The 18341-nt window shown below is 56.5% G+C and overlaps 1 protein-coding gene across 1 annotated transcript; it reads left to right on the top strand.

Annotated features, from left to right (window-relative positions):
- Nucleotides 1-217: 217 nt before the first annotated feature.
- On the top strand, nucleotides 218-17717 carry RAB35 (RAB35, member RAS oncogene family). The gene is made up of 6 exons (XM_082640076.1): nucleotides 218-431; nucleotides 5826-5876; nucleotides 9160-9283; nucleotides 13773-13897; nucleotides 13986-14110; nucleotides 15402-17717. The coding sequence occupies exons 1-6, from the start codon at nucleotides 380-382 to the stop codon at nucleotides 15528-15530; spliced, it is 606 nt and encodes a 201-aa protein (XP_082496202.1). The 5' UTR covers nucleotides 218-379; the 3' UTR covers nucleotides 15531-17717.
- The last annotated feature ends 624 nt before the right edge of the window (nucleotides 17718-18341 follow it).

Below are 18341 nucleotides of genomic sequence, written 5' to 3'. Positions count from 1 at the left end.
CTGCGGAGGTCTGGCAGCAGCGACGTTCACAGACGGGACGCGGGGAAGACCGGTCAGCGCCCGCGAGACCCTGCCAGGGCGCATGCGCAGTGCGTGAGCGCGGAGAGGGCGCGGCTGGCCGCGACCGCGGCTGCGCAGAGGCGGTGCCAGGAGCTGCGCCTGCGCAGTGGCGGGGCGGGGCGGGAAGGAGGGAGGTGGTGGCAGCGGCGGCGGCTGCTGAAGAGGAGGAGGAGGAGGGGGAGCGGAGGGAGGTGTTTCTGTCAGTTCCGGCTGTTTGTTCGGGAAGTGGATCCGCCGCTGCCGGAGCACCCCGGAGGGAGCTGCGGATCGCGAGGCCAGCACCGACCCCGCCCGCTAGCGCTCGCCTCCCCCGCCCGCCATGGCCCGGGACTACGACCACCTCTTCAAGCTGCTCATCATCGGCGACAGCGGTAAGGGCCGCAGCGGCCGGAGGCGGCGTGGGCCCTGCCGGGCGCGGCCCGCAGGAGCCTCGGGGAGGACAGGCGGGCGGGGAGGTGCCGGCCCGCGCGGGGCGGGCGGGGCGGCCGGCGGCCCCAGGGGCGCGCGGAGGGGCTCCGGGCCGCGCCGAGGTGAGGCTGGGGTGCCGGGCTGCGGAGCCGGGTGCGCGGGGCTTGGGGCTGGGCGCCCGGTCCACTCGCCGCGCCGGTCCCTGCCTCACGTATGACCTTGGTCAAGTCGCGCGATCTCTGGAGTTGGAGGGACCTGGGTTCGAGTCCTAGAACTACCAGCTTCCTCACTCTGACCTTGGGCGAGTTGTTTCGCCTTTCTGAGCCTCAGTTCCCTCATCTGAGAAGTGGGGACTTGCCTCGCTGGGTGGTGTGAGTACTGGATGAGATACAGCTGGGAAAGTGCTTAGTACTCGACCTGGCAGAAAGTGAGCTCCGGATAGATGTTAGCTGTTGATGTGTTATCAGTAGCCTTTGTAAGCCTCGGTTTCTTTCTCTGTAAAATGGGCATATTCCCAGAACCTGCCTCATGGGATTCCTGTGAGGTTTAAATGATGTAAGACGGGTAAAGCACTTTGTGCAGGGCCTGGTACATTCCTGCTGCATTATTACCTCTGTATGGTTCCATTTCCTCATCTGTAAAATGGAATAGTAATAGGATCTGCCTCACTGGGCTGATTGAGTATTCAGTGAAATAATGCACACACAGTGTTCAGAACAGAGCCGGGCACATAGTGAGTGCTCAGTGTGTGTTTGCTCTTACATACTGTCTGCTAGACGGGTGTTGGAGGTGGGTTGGCCAACATTACAAAAGTGCTTTGACCATTTATACACTCCTGTAGAGCTCCTAGCTCCCTCTCCAGTGCCTAGTGCAGTGCCTCACACCCAGTAGATGCCTAATGTATACTTATTGAATGAATGAATGAATATCAAGTGTCTTAAGAAAAGATAGGCTGGTTTCTGAGAAAGGGTGGAGGATTTTTAAAAAACATTTATTTATTTATTTATTTAGGCTGTGCCAGGTCTTAGTTGCGGCAGGTGGGCTCCTTAGTTGCAGCATGCGAACTCTTAGTTGCGACATGTGTGTGGGCTCTAGTTCCCCGACCAGGGATCGAACCCCGGCCCCCTGCATTGGGAGCACGGAGTCGTACCCACTGGACCACCAGGGAAGTCCCAGGGTGGAGGGTTTTAGAAGTGTTTGGAGTGTGGCAGGTAAGCAGGTTTATGGGGTGACCAAGGGGTCAGGGAGGCAGGCCCCAGGAGGTTTATGGGAGCATTAGCAGAGGTGCTGGGATCTTATGATGGGGAGGGAGGTTTGGGAACGTGCCAGACTTATAGACCAGACCTGAGTTGAGTGTTGGCAGCAGGGTCATGTTACTGGAGGCAGGGGCCAGGTTGGTGGTGGAACCCATGGATTGTTAAGGAAAGAGGGGACCAAATCAAAGGGGTTGTCAGACCCTGATGTGGGAGTGCTGTGACAGTGTCATAGCTGGACCAGGAAGGTGGGTGGGTCGTGGTCTCACCGTGGAGCTGGATTGGGACGTGGCTGGTGGTTTGGATCAGGTGAAGGGTGGCTGAAGCTTCTGAGGCTGCTGGTGGAAGGGAGAAAAGTTAGGGGCTAACTAGGGAGATGAAGAGTAGCTGTGGCTGGGGGAGGAGTTAGAAAGGTGGAGGATGGATTTATTGTGGTTTGAATGAAAGAAAACCAGACAAGCTGTGTAGCCTCGTTCTTGGAGATGGCCTCGGGCATTTCATGGGGTCCTGAGGCTTATGCCTTTCAGGTTTTGATTTCGGCCCTCACCTTGGTTCTGAGGGGCTGGCACCAGGGTGATTTCTCTCCTTTTGGAGTTAAAGTCAGGCTACCATGGTCAGGGTCCCTATCTCTCTGCAAGACATCTGGGGCCTGTGTGTTGATATACAAAAATAAAAAGCATAAGCTTAGCCAGAAGATGCACCCTATTGGCTTTTCTCCCTGGTGAAACCCAGGAGATGGTCTTGGCCCCTTTCTCACTGTACATTTTGCATGGTGTATTGATTTTTCACTCAGAAGTTAGGTGTGGGAGAAGACTCACTGGGTCAAGATTTATGTGACCTGGTTCCTTGTTCAGTCCGAGCGTGTAGGACTACGTTGTTTAGAGGAGACGGATGTTTTACAGTTTAATTTCTCCTGACAGTGAGCTGATACTCAAAGCCCAATGCTTATGAGGCTGGGAGATGGTAGCCATGGAAGTTCAAACTAAGCTTTGGCAACTGAGCAAGGAGACTAACATCACGCCCTCCCCTGAACCTGGCTCCTTATGTGATGCTTCCTTAAGGTTTTTCAAACGATTTCATAGATACTCTCTCATTTGATCCTTACACGTTGCCTGTGTGGTTTGTCAAATAAGGAAACTAAGGCTCAGAGTAGCTGACTGTCTTGCCCCAAGTCACACAGCTCTTCAGAGGCAAAGCCAGGAGTTAATGCACATGATGCTTTGTGAGCAGCTGGTGTGGGGCCTGGCAAACAGTAGGCCCTCAATGAGTGTTAGTTTCTTTCTGTATAAACCTAGAGCTCTTCTTCCCACTCTGCCACATTGTACACGCTTCTGGAATACAACCCCTCAGCTTTTGCAGCTCTTGTTTGTGCCTAAGGTTGTATACTTTCTCTTATGCTCTTCTGACATTGGCTCTGATTTGTAACAGCATTACGTCTGATCCATGGGGCCAGCCAGACTCATCCTTAGAACCTGGAGGCCGCAGTGGCTGTTGAAGGTCTAGTTGAAGCTTTCGACCTCACAGATTAGTGAACTGAGGCTCGGAGTGGGGGTGACCTGTCTGAGCCTATACAGGGAATTAGTTCCTGAGCCAGGATTAAACCTGAGAACACTTTACTCAAAGGTCTAAGGGTCTCCAACAGTCTAGAACCGAAGCAAAGGGGGATGAGGGAACTAGAGCCCAAGGGAGGAGCACGGCCAAGGGTGGGGGCTTCTGTGGAGGCATTTTGAGGACCAGAGCATCTGTGTAGGGCAAGAAGCAGAAGGCAGGGGCAAGAAGGAGTTTGATGCAGGGAGAGCAGTGGTGACTGAGAGTGGTGGGTAAGCTTTTTGCAGAGAGAATCTGTCTCCCCGCTACCAAGAGGCATCAAGGGCCAGGGCCTGTGCTCTCTGCAGGGTCGAGGATGATGGGGCTGGCCTGTCGGGGTGCGTGCTGGACATGGCCCCTGGAAAGCTGCTGACTTCGGCTGTGGTGAAGGCAGATTGGTACCCGTCACTTCCTCCCCGGGCGGGTGCTGCAGGGTGAATGGTAGCAGCGTGTGTTCCCAAGGTGGCTTCTTCAGGGATATTTAGGAAACGGTGTTTCTCTGGGTGGGTGTGCCTTCCTTTCGGGGGGAAGAGCAAGGCCAGAGGTGGCTGCTGGCCTGAAGAAGCCGTTGACGTGGTGACTGTAGTGGTTTTGAGCGGCTCTGCAAACAAGCTTGGGGTGAATGAAGGGCCCCTGGAGAGGCCAGGCTGGGGGGACGCTGCTGCTTCCCTGCTTCACGCAGAGAGCACCCCCCCGCCCTTAGACGTATGCGAGTCAGATACCATGTAACTTAAAAAAAGGATTCTGCCGCCCCCCGAAAGTTTCACCACCACTGCTTGGGCTCCTTTTACTGCTGCAGCCGTAGCGTTGGGTAGCATGGCTGTCTGTGATTGGCATTGGCTTAGTCATAAATTCACTACACAGTGTTTTGTTGGCCCCTACTGAGCGCTGGGCCCAGCTTCCAGCCCCGTGAACGTGCAGGGCAAGTGAAGCGAGACCTCCTTCCTAGAGGAACTCACGGCCCAGTGGCCCAGACACAAGGTTTTTGCTGAGTAAGCGGGCCAGGAGTCTCCAGGAGGAAGCAAGGAGCCGGCGGGGCCGATGGGGTGTGGGCGCTGGGCAGAGCGCCGTGAGGGACTAGCCCAGGACTGGGGCTCTCCTCAGGCTGGGCAGGAAGCCTCGCAGAGGAAGTGGCCCCAGCGCGGCAGGCTGCGGCTGAGCGGCGGGGACCGGGGCTGCGGCACCTGTCTGCTCAGAGCTGCGCCCAGCCTGTCTTCAGGATGGTCAGACCCTGGTTCACTCCATGAGACAAGTTCTTCTGGGCATCGCTGGGCGACTCACCCACTTGGAGAGGTCCCCAGAGGAGATCGTCAGAGAGGACGCCTGGGTCCGCTGGGAATGGGGCAGCGGCAGCGCCCTCTGAGTATCTGGTGAGCGCACGGGTTCCTCCCCACAGCCAGGCACACGCACTCAAAGTTCGCTCTTAGCTGGGGGCGTAGGCGTGGGGTCTGAGACCCTGGGTTAAGGTCTCCTCTTGTCTAGCTTTGATAGCACTGCTGCTAAGACTCTGACAGGCATGGGACACAGGAGCCACTCTGGGTTTTTTTGTTCCACTTCCCAAAGCAGATGCAAGAAGACCTCCCAAGCAGCATGTGTTGGCAAGAGCCATGGAGCTCCAGGGTGGACAGCCCTGGATTCAGATCCAGCTCCACGCTCCTGCCGAGGCCCCTAGACCAGCCGTGTAGCTTCTTGGAGCCTCTGATACCTCATCTTAAGAGATGCAGCTGGACTTGCAGGAACATCCAAGTGCCGGCCACACGCAGTGCACTGTGCGCTAGTGCTTTCCTTCTGTGCTCAGTGGACCCAGCTGGCTTGGGGGGTGGGGGCAGGGGCGGGGGCAGGAGGACACAGGGCACAGGACAGGTGCACCTGGAGGCTAAAGCTGCCGTGTGTTGAAGTAAAGGGAAGCCACCCTTACGACGGTTCTGCCTGTTCTTGGAACAGGAGAGACTGTGGGAAGTGAAATGGTCTGAGCACCCTGAGCTATCGGGCTGGGGGGTGTCAGGCGGACGCCCCCCTCGCCGCCCATGTAGCCACCCGTGGCATCAGCCGGGGTGAAGGTGGCCGACAGTCGGTTCAAGTTTTCTGCGCCTCACTTTCTTCGTGTGCAGAATAGCCCTGAGGATCTCCAGGGTGCTTTGCAGCCATGCAGCCCCTTGTCTCTCACCAAACCGAAGCTCCACATGTGATGTGCATTTTCCAGGGACTACGTCCTAGACACACCTTGGGACCAGTATCCCTTGGTCGGCCTTCCCCTGCTTCGTGTCCGTCGTTGGGCCTCTTCCTTGGGGTTGCTGGGCCTGGCCCTCACACGGGCCCAGCTCGTGTCTTACACTGAGATGGAGGAAGAGGTCAGAGATCCAGGGGGAGAGGTGTTCTGGTGCAGGCGGGTTGGGGAGGGAGTGGGGGCTGCTCTGCCTCTGAAGAGTTAGGACTCGGGACCATCTCCCTGAAGAGGGGTAGGGGTTGGAGTGGGGACCCGGGCCTCCTCTCATCTCCTGCTTTCCTCCCCTGCAGGTGTCGGCAAGAGCAGTTTACTGTTACGTTTTGCAGACAACACTTTCTCAGGTGAGTGTGTCCCTGGGATGTTTTGCAGACAACACTTTCTCAGGTGAGTGTGTCCCTGGGATGCTGCCGGGTGTTTTGGTTTTAACATCCCTTCTCCTGGCGCCAGAACACCCTGGCCTCTGCCTAATGTCAGAAAAGTCCTCATTCTGATCGCCAGACAGGGAAGGAGGAGGAGGGGGCGTAGGTTAGAAGTCTCTGTGGTCGGTCTTCATCTATCTTGTTCAAAAAAATCCTTCTGCAGGCCCATCCTTTTTCTACTCAGGATCTTTTTTGTCTCCTAACATTTAAAAAAGAAAGAAAAAATGACAAGTTAGGACATGCCTGTATAAAGTGTCAAACAGGAAGGCTCAATACAGTGAAAACGGAGCGCTGCTCCCTACCCCCTGCCCCACCCCCACCTTGGGTGCCCTGGTAGCCTCTGCTCAGTGTGATGTGTCTCTCACTCGACTCCACACGCTGTGGGCCGGCCACTTGCCTTCCCCTCGGCATATCAAGGATCATCCTTGCACGTCTACATGCAGACTTGTGGTACTTTTGAATGGCTGTGCAGCTTCCTGGGCTGTTCAGGGATGCACGTCGTTCATAAACAGTGTTCTTGATGCGTGCATGCTTTCTGGTTGCCTCTATTTTAAGTGGTGCTGTATTTCTTGGGACACACTGTGTGTTTATTCTTGAATACAAGTGGAGTTACTAGGTCAGGGGGTATGTGCTTTTAAATTTTTCACAGGTACTGCCAGTTCGCCTTTCACAGAGGCTGTACTAAGTTGAAGGGGTCTAAAGAGCCCCTTGTCAATGCTGATCGGTACTAGGTCTTAGTGGTGTTCATTTTTGCTCCGCTGATAGGCAAAGAGTGCTGCTCGTTCAGTCTTGTGTTTCCCTGATCACTGGTGAAGTGGGGCACATTTTCATTGGTCGAGCACATCAGGTTCAGTGCAGAGGCTTCGGGGCTGTCTTGGCCTCTCTGATCGAGGACTGATGCGTGACTACCTCTGGGAATTCCCGTGATGCAATTGAGGGGCGAGCTTCACTTAGGAAGTGATTACGTGGTGGACGCCTCTCTCTTGAGGAAGGGAGACGTGGGTTTCTCCTGACAGTGGCCCTGCACACCCCTGGTGGCGTGGCATTGGAAAGAGTTGTCTTCTCTATGTGGCCATGAGTGTGACCGAGTCTCAGCTCATCTTTAAAAGTGGGACCGATCCCCATCCCTCCCACGTAGGATTACGTAGGTAATCCACTGCAAGGATTCCCCAGGACTACGTAATCTCTCAGTAAACACCAGGGGTTTGTCGTTGCTGTTGTCTCCTGTTCGAGAATGGTGACTAGTGGGCACTTCTCACTGTGCTGGAAAACATTCCTCTTCCTCCTTGTGCCCCTCCGATTCCCCCTCCTGCCAGCTCTCAACTCTTGGAGGGTCCTCTTTTGCAACCTCTCTCCTTTCCATTTCTACTACCAGTTCAGACTGCTGTTGGTTGTAGCCTGAAGCATTACAGCAGCTCCTGCCCATCCCGTACCAGACTGCTGAGTTCATCTTGCTAATGCATGTCTCTGGCAGGGTTTCCTCTGTTTAAAAACCTCAGCGGTCCTCTCTTAAGTGAGCAGAGTTCACAGCAAGGTTTCTCCACTGTAGCACCACTGAAGCTCTGGGCCTTGTAGTTCTTTGCTGTGGGGACTGTCCTGTGCATTGAAGGATGCTGAGTGCATCCCTGGGCTCCACCCACTAGATGCCAGCACCCTTCCCCCTCCTAGTTGTGACAACCGAAAATGTCTCCAGACATTGCCAAGTGTCTTCTGCGGGGGTGACTCAACAATCCTCTGTTGAAAACCACTGGCCTTCATAATCTACCTATCTTCAGTTCAACCTTTCCAGCTTCCTGCCTCATGCTGTCTGTTCATGCTTTTTTGTGTTTTCACTAGCTCGCTCACTTAGTCAGCCATCAGCTGTGTATCAAGTGCCCACAGCACTAGGTGCTGGGCTGCTCTCCTTGGTGTAATCCAGTCCCTGCAGAGAGCCAGATGCCGCCTTGTCCTCTGTGCTGCCTCAGTTCTTTTCTTCTGGGTGGGATGTCTTTCCCCCAGCTAATCTCAGCCTTTGAAATCATACCTATTCTCTCAAGCCAGGTCTAAATGTGACTTGCGCCCAAGAGCCTTCCTTGATCTCCACCCCACTTTGAACTTTGACCTTTCCTATCCACTCTACACACTTGATAGAGTCAGTTGTGTGTGTGTCATGGCTGCGGCACCGGCACCGGGTCACACTGTCGGCTCCAAATGGAGTGAGAACATGGGCTCTTGTAGCATTCGGGCCTTTGTAAGCCTGGGCAGGACTATCCTGTTGCCAAAAATTCTCTTTAACTCCATCTTTCACACAGATGCCCCAAGAGAGCTATTTACAATGCAGCTCATGCTTGGATGAAACCCTTCAGTGCCTCCCTGTCACACACTGAGGAGAAAGTCCAAGCTCTTGAAAATGGCACCAAGGCCAAGACCTGGCCTTGCTCACCGCCCCCCACAACGTGTGCCTGACCTCAGGCCACTCCCCCCCTCCCCCCACCACTGCCACGTTTGCTGCCCTCTCCTCTGCCTGGAGCAGTGTTTTTCAAATTGCAGGTGGGGACTTAGTTTTATTGTTTTAGTTTTTATTGCAGTATAGCTGATTTACACTGTTGTGTTACTTTCTGCTCTACAGCGAAGTGAATCAGTTATACAAATACATATATCCACTCTTTTCTGGATTCTTTTCCCATACAGAATATTACAGAGTATCGAGTAGTTTCCTGTTTTACATATATACAATAGGTCCTTATTCGTGATCTATTTTATTTGTATATAGATATATATATTTTACATATAGTAGTGTGCATATGACTTGTTTATGTTTTAGGAAGTTAATTTTGTGGGTCATTTAAAATGTTTGGACTAGAAAAGAGAAGCCCGGAATGCATCATAGGCTCCCACCGTTCCCAGGCCACAGTGAACGTGTCCATGCCCCGGCCACTCTAGTAGAGGGGCGTGTCCCCTCCCCCAAGTCACGTCCCGTTTTATTTCCTCTGTGGCACTCATTGCTCTTGAAGTTGTCTTCTTTATCACTTTGTTTCATTGTATCCTGTCTGTTGCCCTCACCTTGGGGCTCGGACTTCGTCTTTTTTGTTCAGGACGGTGTCCACCAGGCACTTGGAGTGAGCGGGGCGGGGCGGGATGGTGGAGCCCAGGGTCACCTGTGCCATTTAGGGCGTGGTCTGACCAGGGCGGCCTGTGGGCCCTGCTAACATCTGTGTGTGTGCAGGCAGTTACATCACCACGATCGGAGTGGATTTTAAGATTCGGACTGTGGAGATCAACGGGGAGAAAGTGAAGCTGCAGATCTGGGACACGGCCGGGCAGGAGCGCTTCCGCACCATCACCTCCACGTGAGTCAGGCCAGCCCCGCTCCCACTCAGACCCCTTGCCACCGACATTCAGACACAGTTGAGCCACCAGTGCCGGGTCACGATAGAAATGCCACTGGGCGGGCCCCCGCGACTGCTGGGAGGTGAGCTCCTTGCTGGCTGCAGTGGGTGGCGTCGAGTGGGGCCCTTCCTCTTCCTGAGGCTGCAAGGAGAGGAGGGGGCGTGGTGGGACAGCGCACGCCAGTCTGCTGACCCTCTGGCCTTTGGTTCCTTTGTCTTTAAAATGAGGTAGCAGTGGTGATGTTGGCTTCGCCAGGTGGTGAAACACTTAGGCAATGACAGTGCTCTTGTTAGGTGTCAGCTGTGACAGCCGGGGTCATGGGGTCAGCCGTGTAGGCTCCCGTCACCACCCTGACTTCCGGGAGGGGGCTTCCCTCTGCTGGGAGGCCTGGAAGCACTGGTAGGTAGGAGGCCGTTGGATGGCCCCTCCTCTGCCTCCCCAAAGCTGTCGACTGGGAACCCAGCTCACGCTGAGGGTTGTCCTCCTTTGCTGCTGCAGTACCTTTGTGATTCTTAGCTGTAAACAGGAGGAAAACCTAGCTGGAGCTTCAGACAGCAGGGGTCCTGTGGAGTGGCTGTTGGTTAATGGAACAGGTTCCAGGAAGGAGCAGGGCTATGAAGGCAGACACTTGGGAATTTACATTTTTGCTCTGCTGTGTGACCTTGGGCAAGTTGCCTAAACTCTCTGTTTAGTTTCCCAGAGGGCTTGTCTTTGGGATTTGCTTTAAGGCCGAGTCCCGTATGCTTGAGGACATCCACGTGTGAACATGGATGATTCCACTGAGCTCCCTGCAGCTGGTACTCTCATCATCCCTGTTTTACAAACGAGGGAGCTTCCAAGGGGGTCCTGCTCCCTGTGATGGGCAGCGCCTGGGCTCCACACTGGGGTGTGTGCAGAGCAGGAGCCAGCGCCTGGCCTGGAGGGGTCGCTTCTTCCATCGGCCTCTCCTTTGCCTCCCCCAGCAGAGCCTGTGTGAGTGGGGCTCTTGGGAAGGCACGAAGAAGTGTCGTCTCCTCCCGGCAGGGTGAAAATGGGGCAGACCCCCAGCTGGCCACCCATCCAGAGGCAGCTCAGGATCTGAGGGGTGGGAAGTGTGAGGGCCGAAGAGCCCCCACGGTGGTGACTGGGAGCGTCGGGGTGTCCAGGGGTGCCGGCTGGGTTGGTGGGTGGCCCTGGTCAAGGGGCTTCAAGGGGCCAGAGCCTGAGCAGGCCTGGAGCGGGGCGGGGGGCTTCTGTCACCGGGCCAGCCCTGTGGTGAGCACATGTGCCGGGATCCGTGACTCCCCGAGACCCCGGGGGTCCCCAGTCCTGGGGGCTGCCCAAGGCAGGTCTCTGCAGCTACTTCCCGATGAGCTGCCTGAGCCCCCTTGTGTCTCGGCAGCTGCCAGTGAGGCCTCAGCTAAGGAGGGCAGCTGGGGTCAGGGGGTCCTTGGGGTAGGACAGATATCATGAGCTTTGGGAAGCCCAAGCATCGAGGCCTGAATAAGACCAAGACCTCTTGTCGGGGCCGGGAGGAACGGGCACTGACCCCAGATACCCTTACTCTGGGCCGGGACTGTCGCCAAGGACCTTACCTGCTTCATTTCATTTAATCCTGATAAAAAGTCCTGTGATTATCTCCAATTTACAGACAAGAAAACTGAGGCCCAGAGAGGGTGCAGTAACCTAGCTTGCTTGGTTAGGAGTTGAACTGAGGTCTGGCTGATGCCAAAGCTCTTGCCTTTAACTGGTCCACAGCCCTGCTCTCTGCTGGCCCTCCACCACCAAGGGACTGGGGCTGAGACATACGGCAGATGCTCTGGTGCCTCCTGTGGGTTAAAACCAGTCAGGGAATTCAGGGCAGCTGAGGATACTGGGCCTGTGGCCACAAGAAATGCTCCAGGCAGGGCAGTGTGGCGGGGGAGCCTGAGCCCTTTCAGCAGAGAAGCACGGCCCTGCCCGGCCGGCCATCCTCCTTCCAGGGCATCGGGAAGAGGGTGAACTGCCTCCCTCATCCTCTGGGGGAGAACTCTGCTGCCTGCAGGCAATCTGGGTTTGCACGGGAAGGGGGAGTGCCGCACGCTGTCGGCCTGCCTGGGGGCTGAGGGAAGGAGTCTGGAGTTTGTTTCAGGAGTTTGTTCTCTTCCAAGGATTGGGGCAATCTGGGGGCAATAACATGGCCTTTTCTGACTCAGGGCATTAAAAGAGAAACTAAAATTGCATCCTGTTAGCCTGCTGAGAACGCCCTGTTGTCCCCCTCACTGTTTCTTGCCTCCTGGTGGCTGGGGTTCACTGACCCTGAGCTGCGGCTGGGGGCACGGGCTGGGGTGGGGTGCTGAGGGCAGAGGGCGAGGCGGAGGCAGGGAAGCCCCTTGCGTACCTGGCCCTGGGCTCAGGCCCAGGCTGTGACTTGCAGCAGTTCACTCCACTCAGCCTTACGTCCTCACTGGTGACGTGGTGACCCTCCTGTCTCGTACCAGGTGTGGCAAAGATCAGTAAGGTCGTGGGTGTGAAGCACCGGCGCTGTGCTGGCATAGAGCCAAGTTGTGGCATGTGGACGTGATGACTGATGCAGGAGGAGGTGGAAGCCCAGCACACAGTGCCCTCCTCGCCCGAGCTCTGAGCTCCGGACTGGTTCTCTCGGGTGACACCCCCTTGCCTGGGTCCCAGAGAAGGCGGAGGGCCCTGGGGAGCAGTGGGGGCTTGTGCTGGGGCCGCGGCTGTAGGTATTTCTTGGCATCTTCCACTGTCTTCAGCAAAGGAGGGTCTGGAAAAACAGTCCACTGCTCGCATGTCCTTTGCTGGTGGGGGACGATCATATGTCCTCACCGGTTCCCGGCATGCTCTCCTGCACCTGCTCAGGTGGGTGTCCACCAGGTGGACACAGGTGATGACCTGGTGCTCTAGGGGGCAGGGAGGGGCAGGGCCTGGATGGCTTGATTGTTCGGGCTCCCCAGGGCAGGGCGCTGTGTCCCCAGGAAGGCAGAGCTGCGGGCAGATGAAGCTCCTGGGGGACGCCAGCGGGTGTCTGCGGGTGCAGAGCCGGGGTCGCGAGAGAGGCTGGGCTTTTCTCACGGCCTTGGTGGCCGGCCTGGGGAAGCTGCTGTCACTGCTGCCTGCCATGCTGCCCCTTGGTTTTCTTCCATCTGTGTTGGGGGCCCAGGTTGTCACTGAAGGAATAGTAACAGTGATAATAAAGAGCTGGCCCTTGTGGAAATATGTATTATCTCTAGTCCTCACAACCACCGCAAGAGTTAAGACCTAGTGCCCCCATTTTATAGTTGAGGAAACTGAGGTGCCATAAGGTGCACGCAGTAACCTTCCCAGGGCCCCACAGCCTTTCGTAGATGGAGCTCGTTTGACCTGTGTCCTGTGATCGGGCCTCGACTGTGAGGAGTCGGCCAGAGTGCTGACGGGCAGGCAGGTGAGAGCACAGCTGCACCTGCCAGCCTGGCCGGCCTCGTCCTCGTGCAGCCTGTGGTGCCTCAGAACCGCCACCTGGGAGGGGCTGCTTTCCTACGGGCTTGGGGCCCTGATGAGCCCTGGGAGGGCAGAGGCGCTATGGGCTGGGTCGGGGGGGAGTCCCCGTCTACCCGTGAGCACGGCCTGTTGCAGGCAGTGGTTCTTACCCTCGTTGTTCTCAGAAGCCCCTAGTGAGTGAGGATCTCTGCAGCGCTGGGTGATGTGACGTGTCAGGGCAGGGTCTGTCCCCTGGCCGCTGGGTCAGTGAAGGCTCTGGAGAAGTGCGAGGCTCTGTCCTCCTCTTCCTTCCAGGGCCGATGTCCTCCATCTGTCCTCCTGAGCCACGTGAGTGAAGGGGGGTGTGGCGTCTGGAGAGGAATGTTCACATCCTCCTGCCTTGCAGACCTTCCAGCTGACCTTAGGCGCCGGGGTCTGTGCTTTTGGATGCGTCCTGATGCCCGGGTCATTTCCAGGCCCTACCTGCCCCCCGGCCTGGATGAGCCTGGAGTGGCAGGAGGGGAGGTGCCCACCTGCCCCCAGGGGAGTGAGAACAGACCTTGGCAGGCTTCACAAGTGGTGCGTGTTCTTGGAATGGCATTTTACTATGACAGGTTTGAGAACAGAAAAAAGTTTTGAATGTTAAAAAGAGGACAGTGGTGATATGATGTCAAATGCAAACACTGCCTGAATTTTAAAAATAAAACAACTTCAAAGAAGTTCCAAGCTGTTGGCAGCCTCTGAACAATTCGGCCGGCCACCGCAGGGCCGAGCGCTCCCTACTTACCGTGCCTGGGGAGCAGCATGAGCAGCAGTGCTGCCGGCATCCTACCTCTGGCTGGGCTCTGGATGTCCAGCCGAGGCCGGAGGGAGAGGAGACACCGGGCGTGTTGGGGGAAAGCACTCGCCCCTTGCCGTTTCCCAGCCGCTGTCTGGATGCGGGCAGGCGGGTCCTGCGAAGGGGCTACTCTTGTTTAGGCTGAAGCTCTGACGCAGACCCTGGTCCTACAGATATTATCGGGGGACCCATGGGGTCATCGTGGTCTATGACGTCACCAGCGCCGAATCCTTTGTCAACGTCAAGCGGTGGCTTCACGAAATCAACCAGAACTGTGATGACGTGTGCCGAATACTAGGTGAGGCTGGACCCAGCAGGGTAGACAGTGGGATGGAGGGTGGCAGGGCATTCCCACGGGGCTGGGCTGACCCTGCTTTGCCTTGAAGTGGGGAATAAGAATGACGACCCTGAGCGGAAGGTGGTGGAGACAGAAGACGCCTACAAATTCGCCGGGCAGATGGGGATCCAGTTGTTTGAGACCAGCGCCAAGGAGAACGTCAACGTGGAAGAGGTGAGGCCTGCGCCGGAGGGCGGGGGGCGAGCGCGGCCCAGCGCTGCTCCACCACCGCGGCCTCCTTGCCCCACCCTGGCCTGCCCGGGGCATCCAGGTGGCCGACAGAAAACGTCACAGTACAGGCCGTTGATTGAGTGCCTCCTGTGTGCACCGGGCCTTGTGCTAGGCTCTATACAGGTGCCACCTCATATCTCAACGGTCCTCTGAGGTAAATCAGTCCCATGTTTCAAATGGTAAACAGGTTCCAGCTCGTGAGAAGCTGAGTCAAACTATGACGTGCTCCACACCACAGCCGTGCACGGTGTCCACTCGGTCCTCTGCCTCCCCGTCCCTCCCCTGCCCTCCCCACCGTCACCTCTTCCTGCTCTCTGGCTTTCCTTGGGGCCTTGGCCTCCTGCAGAGACCAGCTAGCTTTCCTGTGGCCTCCAGAGCTTGCTTGGGTGGGTGTCCGGGCGAGCCCCCCGAGGCTTCTGCGGAGGCACATCCCCTCAGACTGGCTGGGCCTCTGGACCAGGGCAGCCTCCTGTCACTTAATGCTGCAGCTGCTGGAAAGCGCTTGTGAGTCTTTGGAGAAAAGCAGGACCTTTTGCCACAAGCCCAGGCTGGCTGCCCTCGTGGCTTCGGGAGGGGCCTGCCCGTGGGGTGTGGAGCCCAGGGGCGCCAGAGCGCACTGCATCCTGGGCTCGGGCTGCCTGATGGCAGGGACCCCGGGCGCCTGCGTCAGGCTAGGGTCACAGTGTGGGCTTTTCCACTTAGGGGCCTGTGGCGGGGCCCTGAGTCCTCTCCACGCTCCACTGTTCCTCGTGTAGACTGAGGCGGGGTGAGAGCCTCTGCCTCCCGGGTTGCGGGAATGAGTGAAGCGAATTATGTCACGTACTTGCTACCTTTCCCGGGAGCGGAGGAGGGCTGTGGGGTGATCCGGGGAAGGTTCTAGGCAGGGTGTGCAGGGAGGTAGCGTGGAGTGGGCAGGCTCTGGGTGCTTCTGGTCCATCGCAGGGGCACCTTTATCTGTGTTGTCCAGAGTCCAAATGAAGGAAAGGAGTTCTTTCTCCTTTAAGAGAAAGACTGGAAAACCCCTTCCCTGAGACATAGCTCAAAGGTCTTTGATGTTGTTCCTCCTTGACCTTTATAATTCACCACCTCCTTCTAGATAGGGTTTGAAGATACACATACAAAAAAACTCACCAGTAGAACGAGAAAGCTGGGCCCCGGGAGGCAGGGAGGTGGCCACGCTGTGATGGGGCCTCCACGTGGGTCTGAGGCCGCCCTGTCTCCTTCACCCTCACAGATGTTCAACTGCATCACAGAGCTGGTCCTCCGAGCAAAGAAAGACAACTTAGCGAAACAGCAGCAGCAACAACAGAACGATGTGGTGAAGCTCACGAAGAACAGTAAACGAAAGAAACGCTGCTGCTAATGCCCCCAGCCCACTGCAGAGACTGCACTGCGGCCACTCCCCCTGCCCCAGGCCAGGGGGCTCCTCTCCTCGGGGGACACTGTTTCGTGCCGTTATTTAAAGAATTCTCTCCACGTTTTTGTACCGGGAGGCGCCATCGGCACTTCCTCCCCTCCCCCCTCGAGTGCCAAGAAGGTGTTGGACAGCCTGCCCTTCCCTTCTGGCGCCCCTGCCCCCCGGCCAAGGCGCCTGGGCCCGGCGAGGACGCTGCCAGCCGAGCGGACTGATTAACCGGAGTTTGTACATAATGTATATTGCTTTAACCAGCGCATCACCCTTGTCCTGCTCTGGCTCTTGCCTCCCTGATGCCAGCCTGCTGCGACACCCCCTCCCCACCCGACCCCAACTTACTGCCAGCAGCTTCCTGAGGGGACAGGATTACATTCTAGACATACCTTTTGCCAACCTGGGCTGGTGAAGTGGGCTCCACATGACTCGTTCTCTCTTGCAGGCTGTCGGTGTCTGTCCCTGGCAGGTAGGGGCTCACCCCTGTCCAGGGCCTCTGCTGGCCCAGCTCCCTCCCCTCCCCATCCCGTCCTGTAACCATTCTGGCAGCTGGGGAAACCTGGCCTTGCAGTGGGCCTGGGGTTCCCATCAGAGGCCTGGCCCTTCGTTTCCACGGAAGGAGTCACTCCTGCCCTTTGGCCAACGGATTTCTTGTCCTGCCTTCCAGATGCCTCTGAGGTACAAACCCAGGGGAGCCGTGGCTTCTAATTTATATACCAACCTGTTTTGGTTCCAACAGAAAGGTAGGGGTGTGTTTGTGCAGGGATGGGCTTGCAAGGGGACTAAGGAGCATCATTTTAACAAAGAAAAATGAAGCCAAATCAAATGAATTCAGTTCCTCATACTCTTTTTCTCTTACTGAGGTTTGGTTGGCACAGCAGCGAAAGTTGTGGCCGCCCCACTTTGGGTCCAGTGTTTTTAGAAAAAGTGAATGGCTTCCTGTCGTCGTGGAGCCAGGCTCTTGGCCGAGCGGCTCTGCCTTCCCGGTGGTTTGTTGGTGGGAAAGGAGGGGCCTCCCACCCCGGTCTCTGTCGGCCCAGGGCCTCCTGCTGAGTCCTGGGTCTCCGATGCAGCCCCAGGCACCTTTGAGTGTGAGGAGTGGGTGCCAGGGGCCGCTGGGCTGTGGGGACGATGTCTCTGAGCTGCACGCAGGCAGCCTTGGATCACTGACAGGACTGTTTTAGTACAAAGGTAGCATGAGGATTTCTTAGTGAATGGGAAGGAATGGCCGCTGGGGCTGGGAGCCGGCTCTGACCCACTGTGGTGCCCTGGAGGAGAAACCAGTGTCATCTGCACTTGATGACTGTCACCCCCACCCCCACCCCCTTGAGACGCTTCATTCACCTTTCCCCTAAAAGGATCACGTAACCTGGGAATAATTTATTTCAACACCATGATGTGTTTTACTAGATTTCCTTTCCTAGGTGATTTCCAGGCCAAGCCCTGATTGGACAATCACATCACAGATCTCACTGCACATTTTCCATGTCACTGTTGATGGGTTTTCAATCAATAAAAACTGGGGGTTTCTTCTGACCTGTCTCCCCACTTCCCCAAACTGCCAAAAAGCCCATAGTTCTGTGTGACAGGCCTTCACTTTGGAGCCACAGGATTAGGTGGGAGCGCTGGACCTGGGAAGACGGTGCTGTGGGGTGACAGCAGGTAGCCCTGTCTGGTTGGGGTGCTGGGAGCCACAGCGTGGTCTCCATCCTCCGGACCATCCTGGCGACCACAGGTCCCATGGAGGGTGTGGAGAGCTCAGGCCTCCTGGGTGGGCCACAGCTTGGCTCTGAGGTGACACTGGTGTAGCAGTGCTTGCAAATTCAAGCGGCAAGAGGAGGGGGTCCTGGAAGTTTCCAGCCCAGGCTAGAAGCCACCGTGGCTTCTGGCAACTGGACATCCAGACCCAGGTGGTGGGGTGATTTGGTGATGACAGCGTGCCTGTCCCGCTGAGTGTCACATACATGAATGGGGGGTGGGGGAGGGGGAATTCAGGGCTGGACCGGCGTCCTGGCGGACCTGATGTGAAATTCCTGTTGAACAACAAAACTTTTAAATGGTTTGCTAGGATTATTTCTGTATTGAAAGTTTCTAATTATGCTTTTTAAAAAAATACTAAAAATAAAGGTTCAAGCTGCCAGATTTTCTTCCAGGGTCTGTTTCCTCTCCTCCAGCTGTGCTCTGGGTGGGCCTGGCTGCTTCCCACCCATTGTGTCCAGCTCTTGTTTGTTCTGGTCTGAGTCCTGCACAGGTGCCCATCAAGGCTCAGGGATGCTTTCAGAAGCCAAGTTTGTTTTCTCCACGAAAGGTGGGTCCGGGTTGAGCTTCCCCTCTGGCTGGGAGCACATGTGGTAAGATGCCAGGGGAAATGCCATGTTTATTCTCCGTGTGCCCAGAAGGATGCAGCGGAAGCTTTGCCTACAGTGATTTCTTTCTGCCTCAGAGTTTCTGCCAAGCTGTTGGATCTGCTCACGGCTTGGTAAGCGGTGCTGGCAGGGCCTGCCTGTAGCTGGGCAGCTGTGGCGCTGGCAGGGAGCCCAGGGCCAGGGTGGGTGTAGACACGGTGCCTTGGGTCACTGCTCGCAAAACAGCCGTCACTGATGGGCTGCCTCCACTCTCCAGTGGAGGTGCCTTTTCCTGGCTGAATCCACTGATTTTGCACCAACGCATGAGGTGACCTCCCAGGTGCATGGGTGACTCACTATCACTGCCTTTTCACAGCCAGCCAGCCAGCCAGCAGTTCGAAAACGTAAAGCTGCATTCTGC

The sequence above is a fragment of the Mesoplodon mirus genome, assembly GCF_964341445.2.
Source record: "Mesoplodon mirus genome assembly, chromosome: 13".
Taxonomy (NCBI): domain Eukaryota; kingdom Metazoa; phylum Chordata; class Mammalia; order Artiodactyla; family Ziphiidae; genus Mesoplodon; species Mesoplodon mirus.
The sequence above is the reverse complement of the archived record's forward strand: the minus strand, read 5'-3'. Positions and strand labels throughout refer to the sequence as shown.

Excerpts from the sequence above, each read along its gene's own strand:
- RAB35 (XM_082640076.1), top strand. The coding sequence starts at position 380 with ATGGCCCGGGACTACGACCACCTCTTCAAGCTGCTCATCATCGGCGAC. Across the intron at positions 9,284-13,772 it reads TTCCGCACCATCACCTCCAC|ATATTATCGGGGGACCCATG; the intron begins GTGAGTCAGGCC and ends CTGGTCCTACAG. Across the intron at positions 14,111-15,401 it reads AGAACGTCAACGTGGAAGAG|ATGTTCAACTGCATCACAGA; the intron begins GTGAGGCCTGCG and ends TCACCCTCACAG.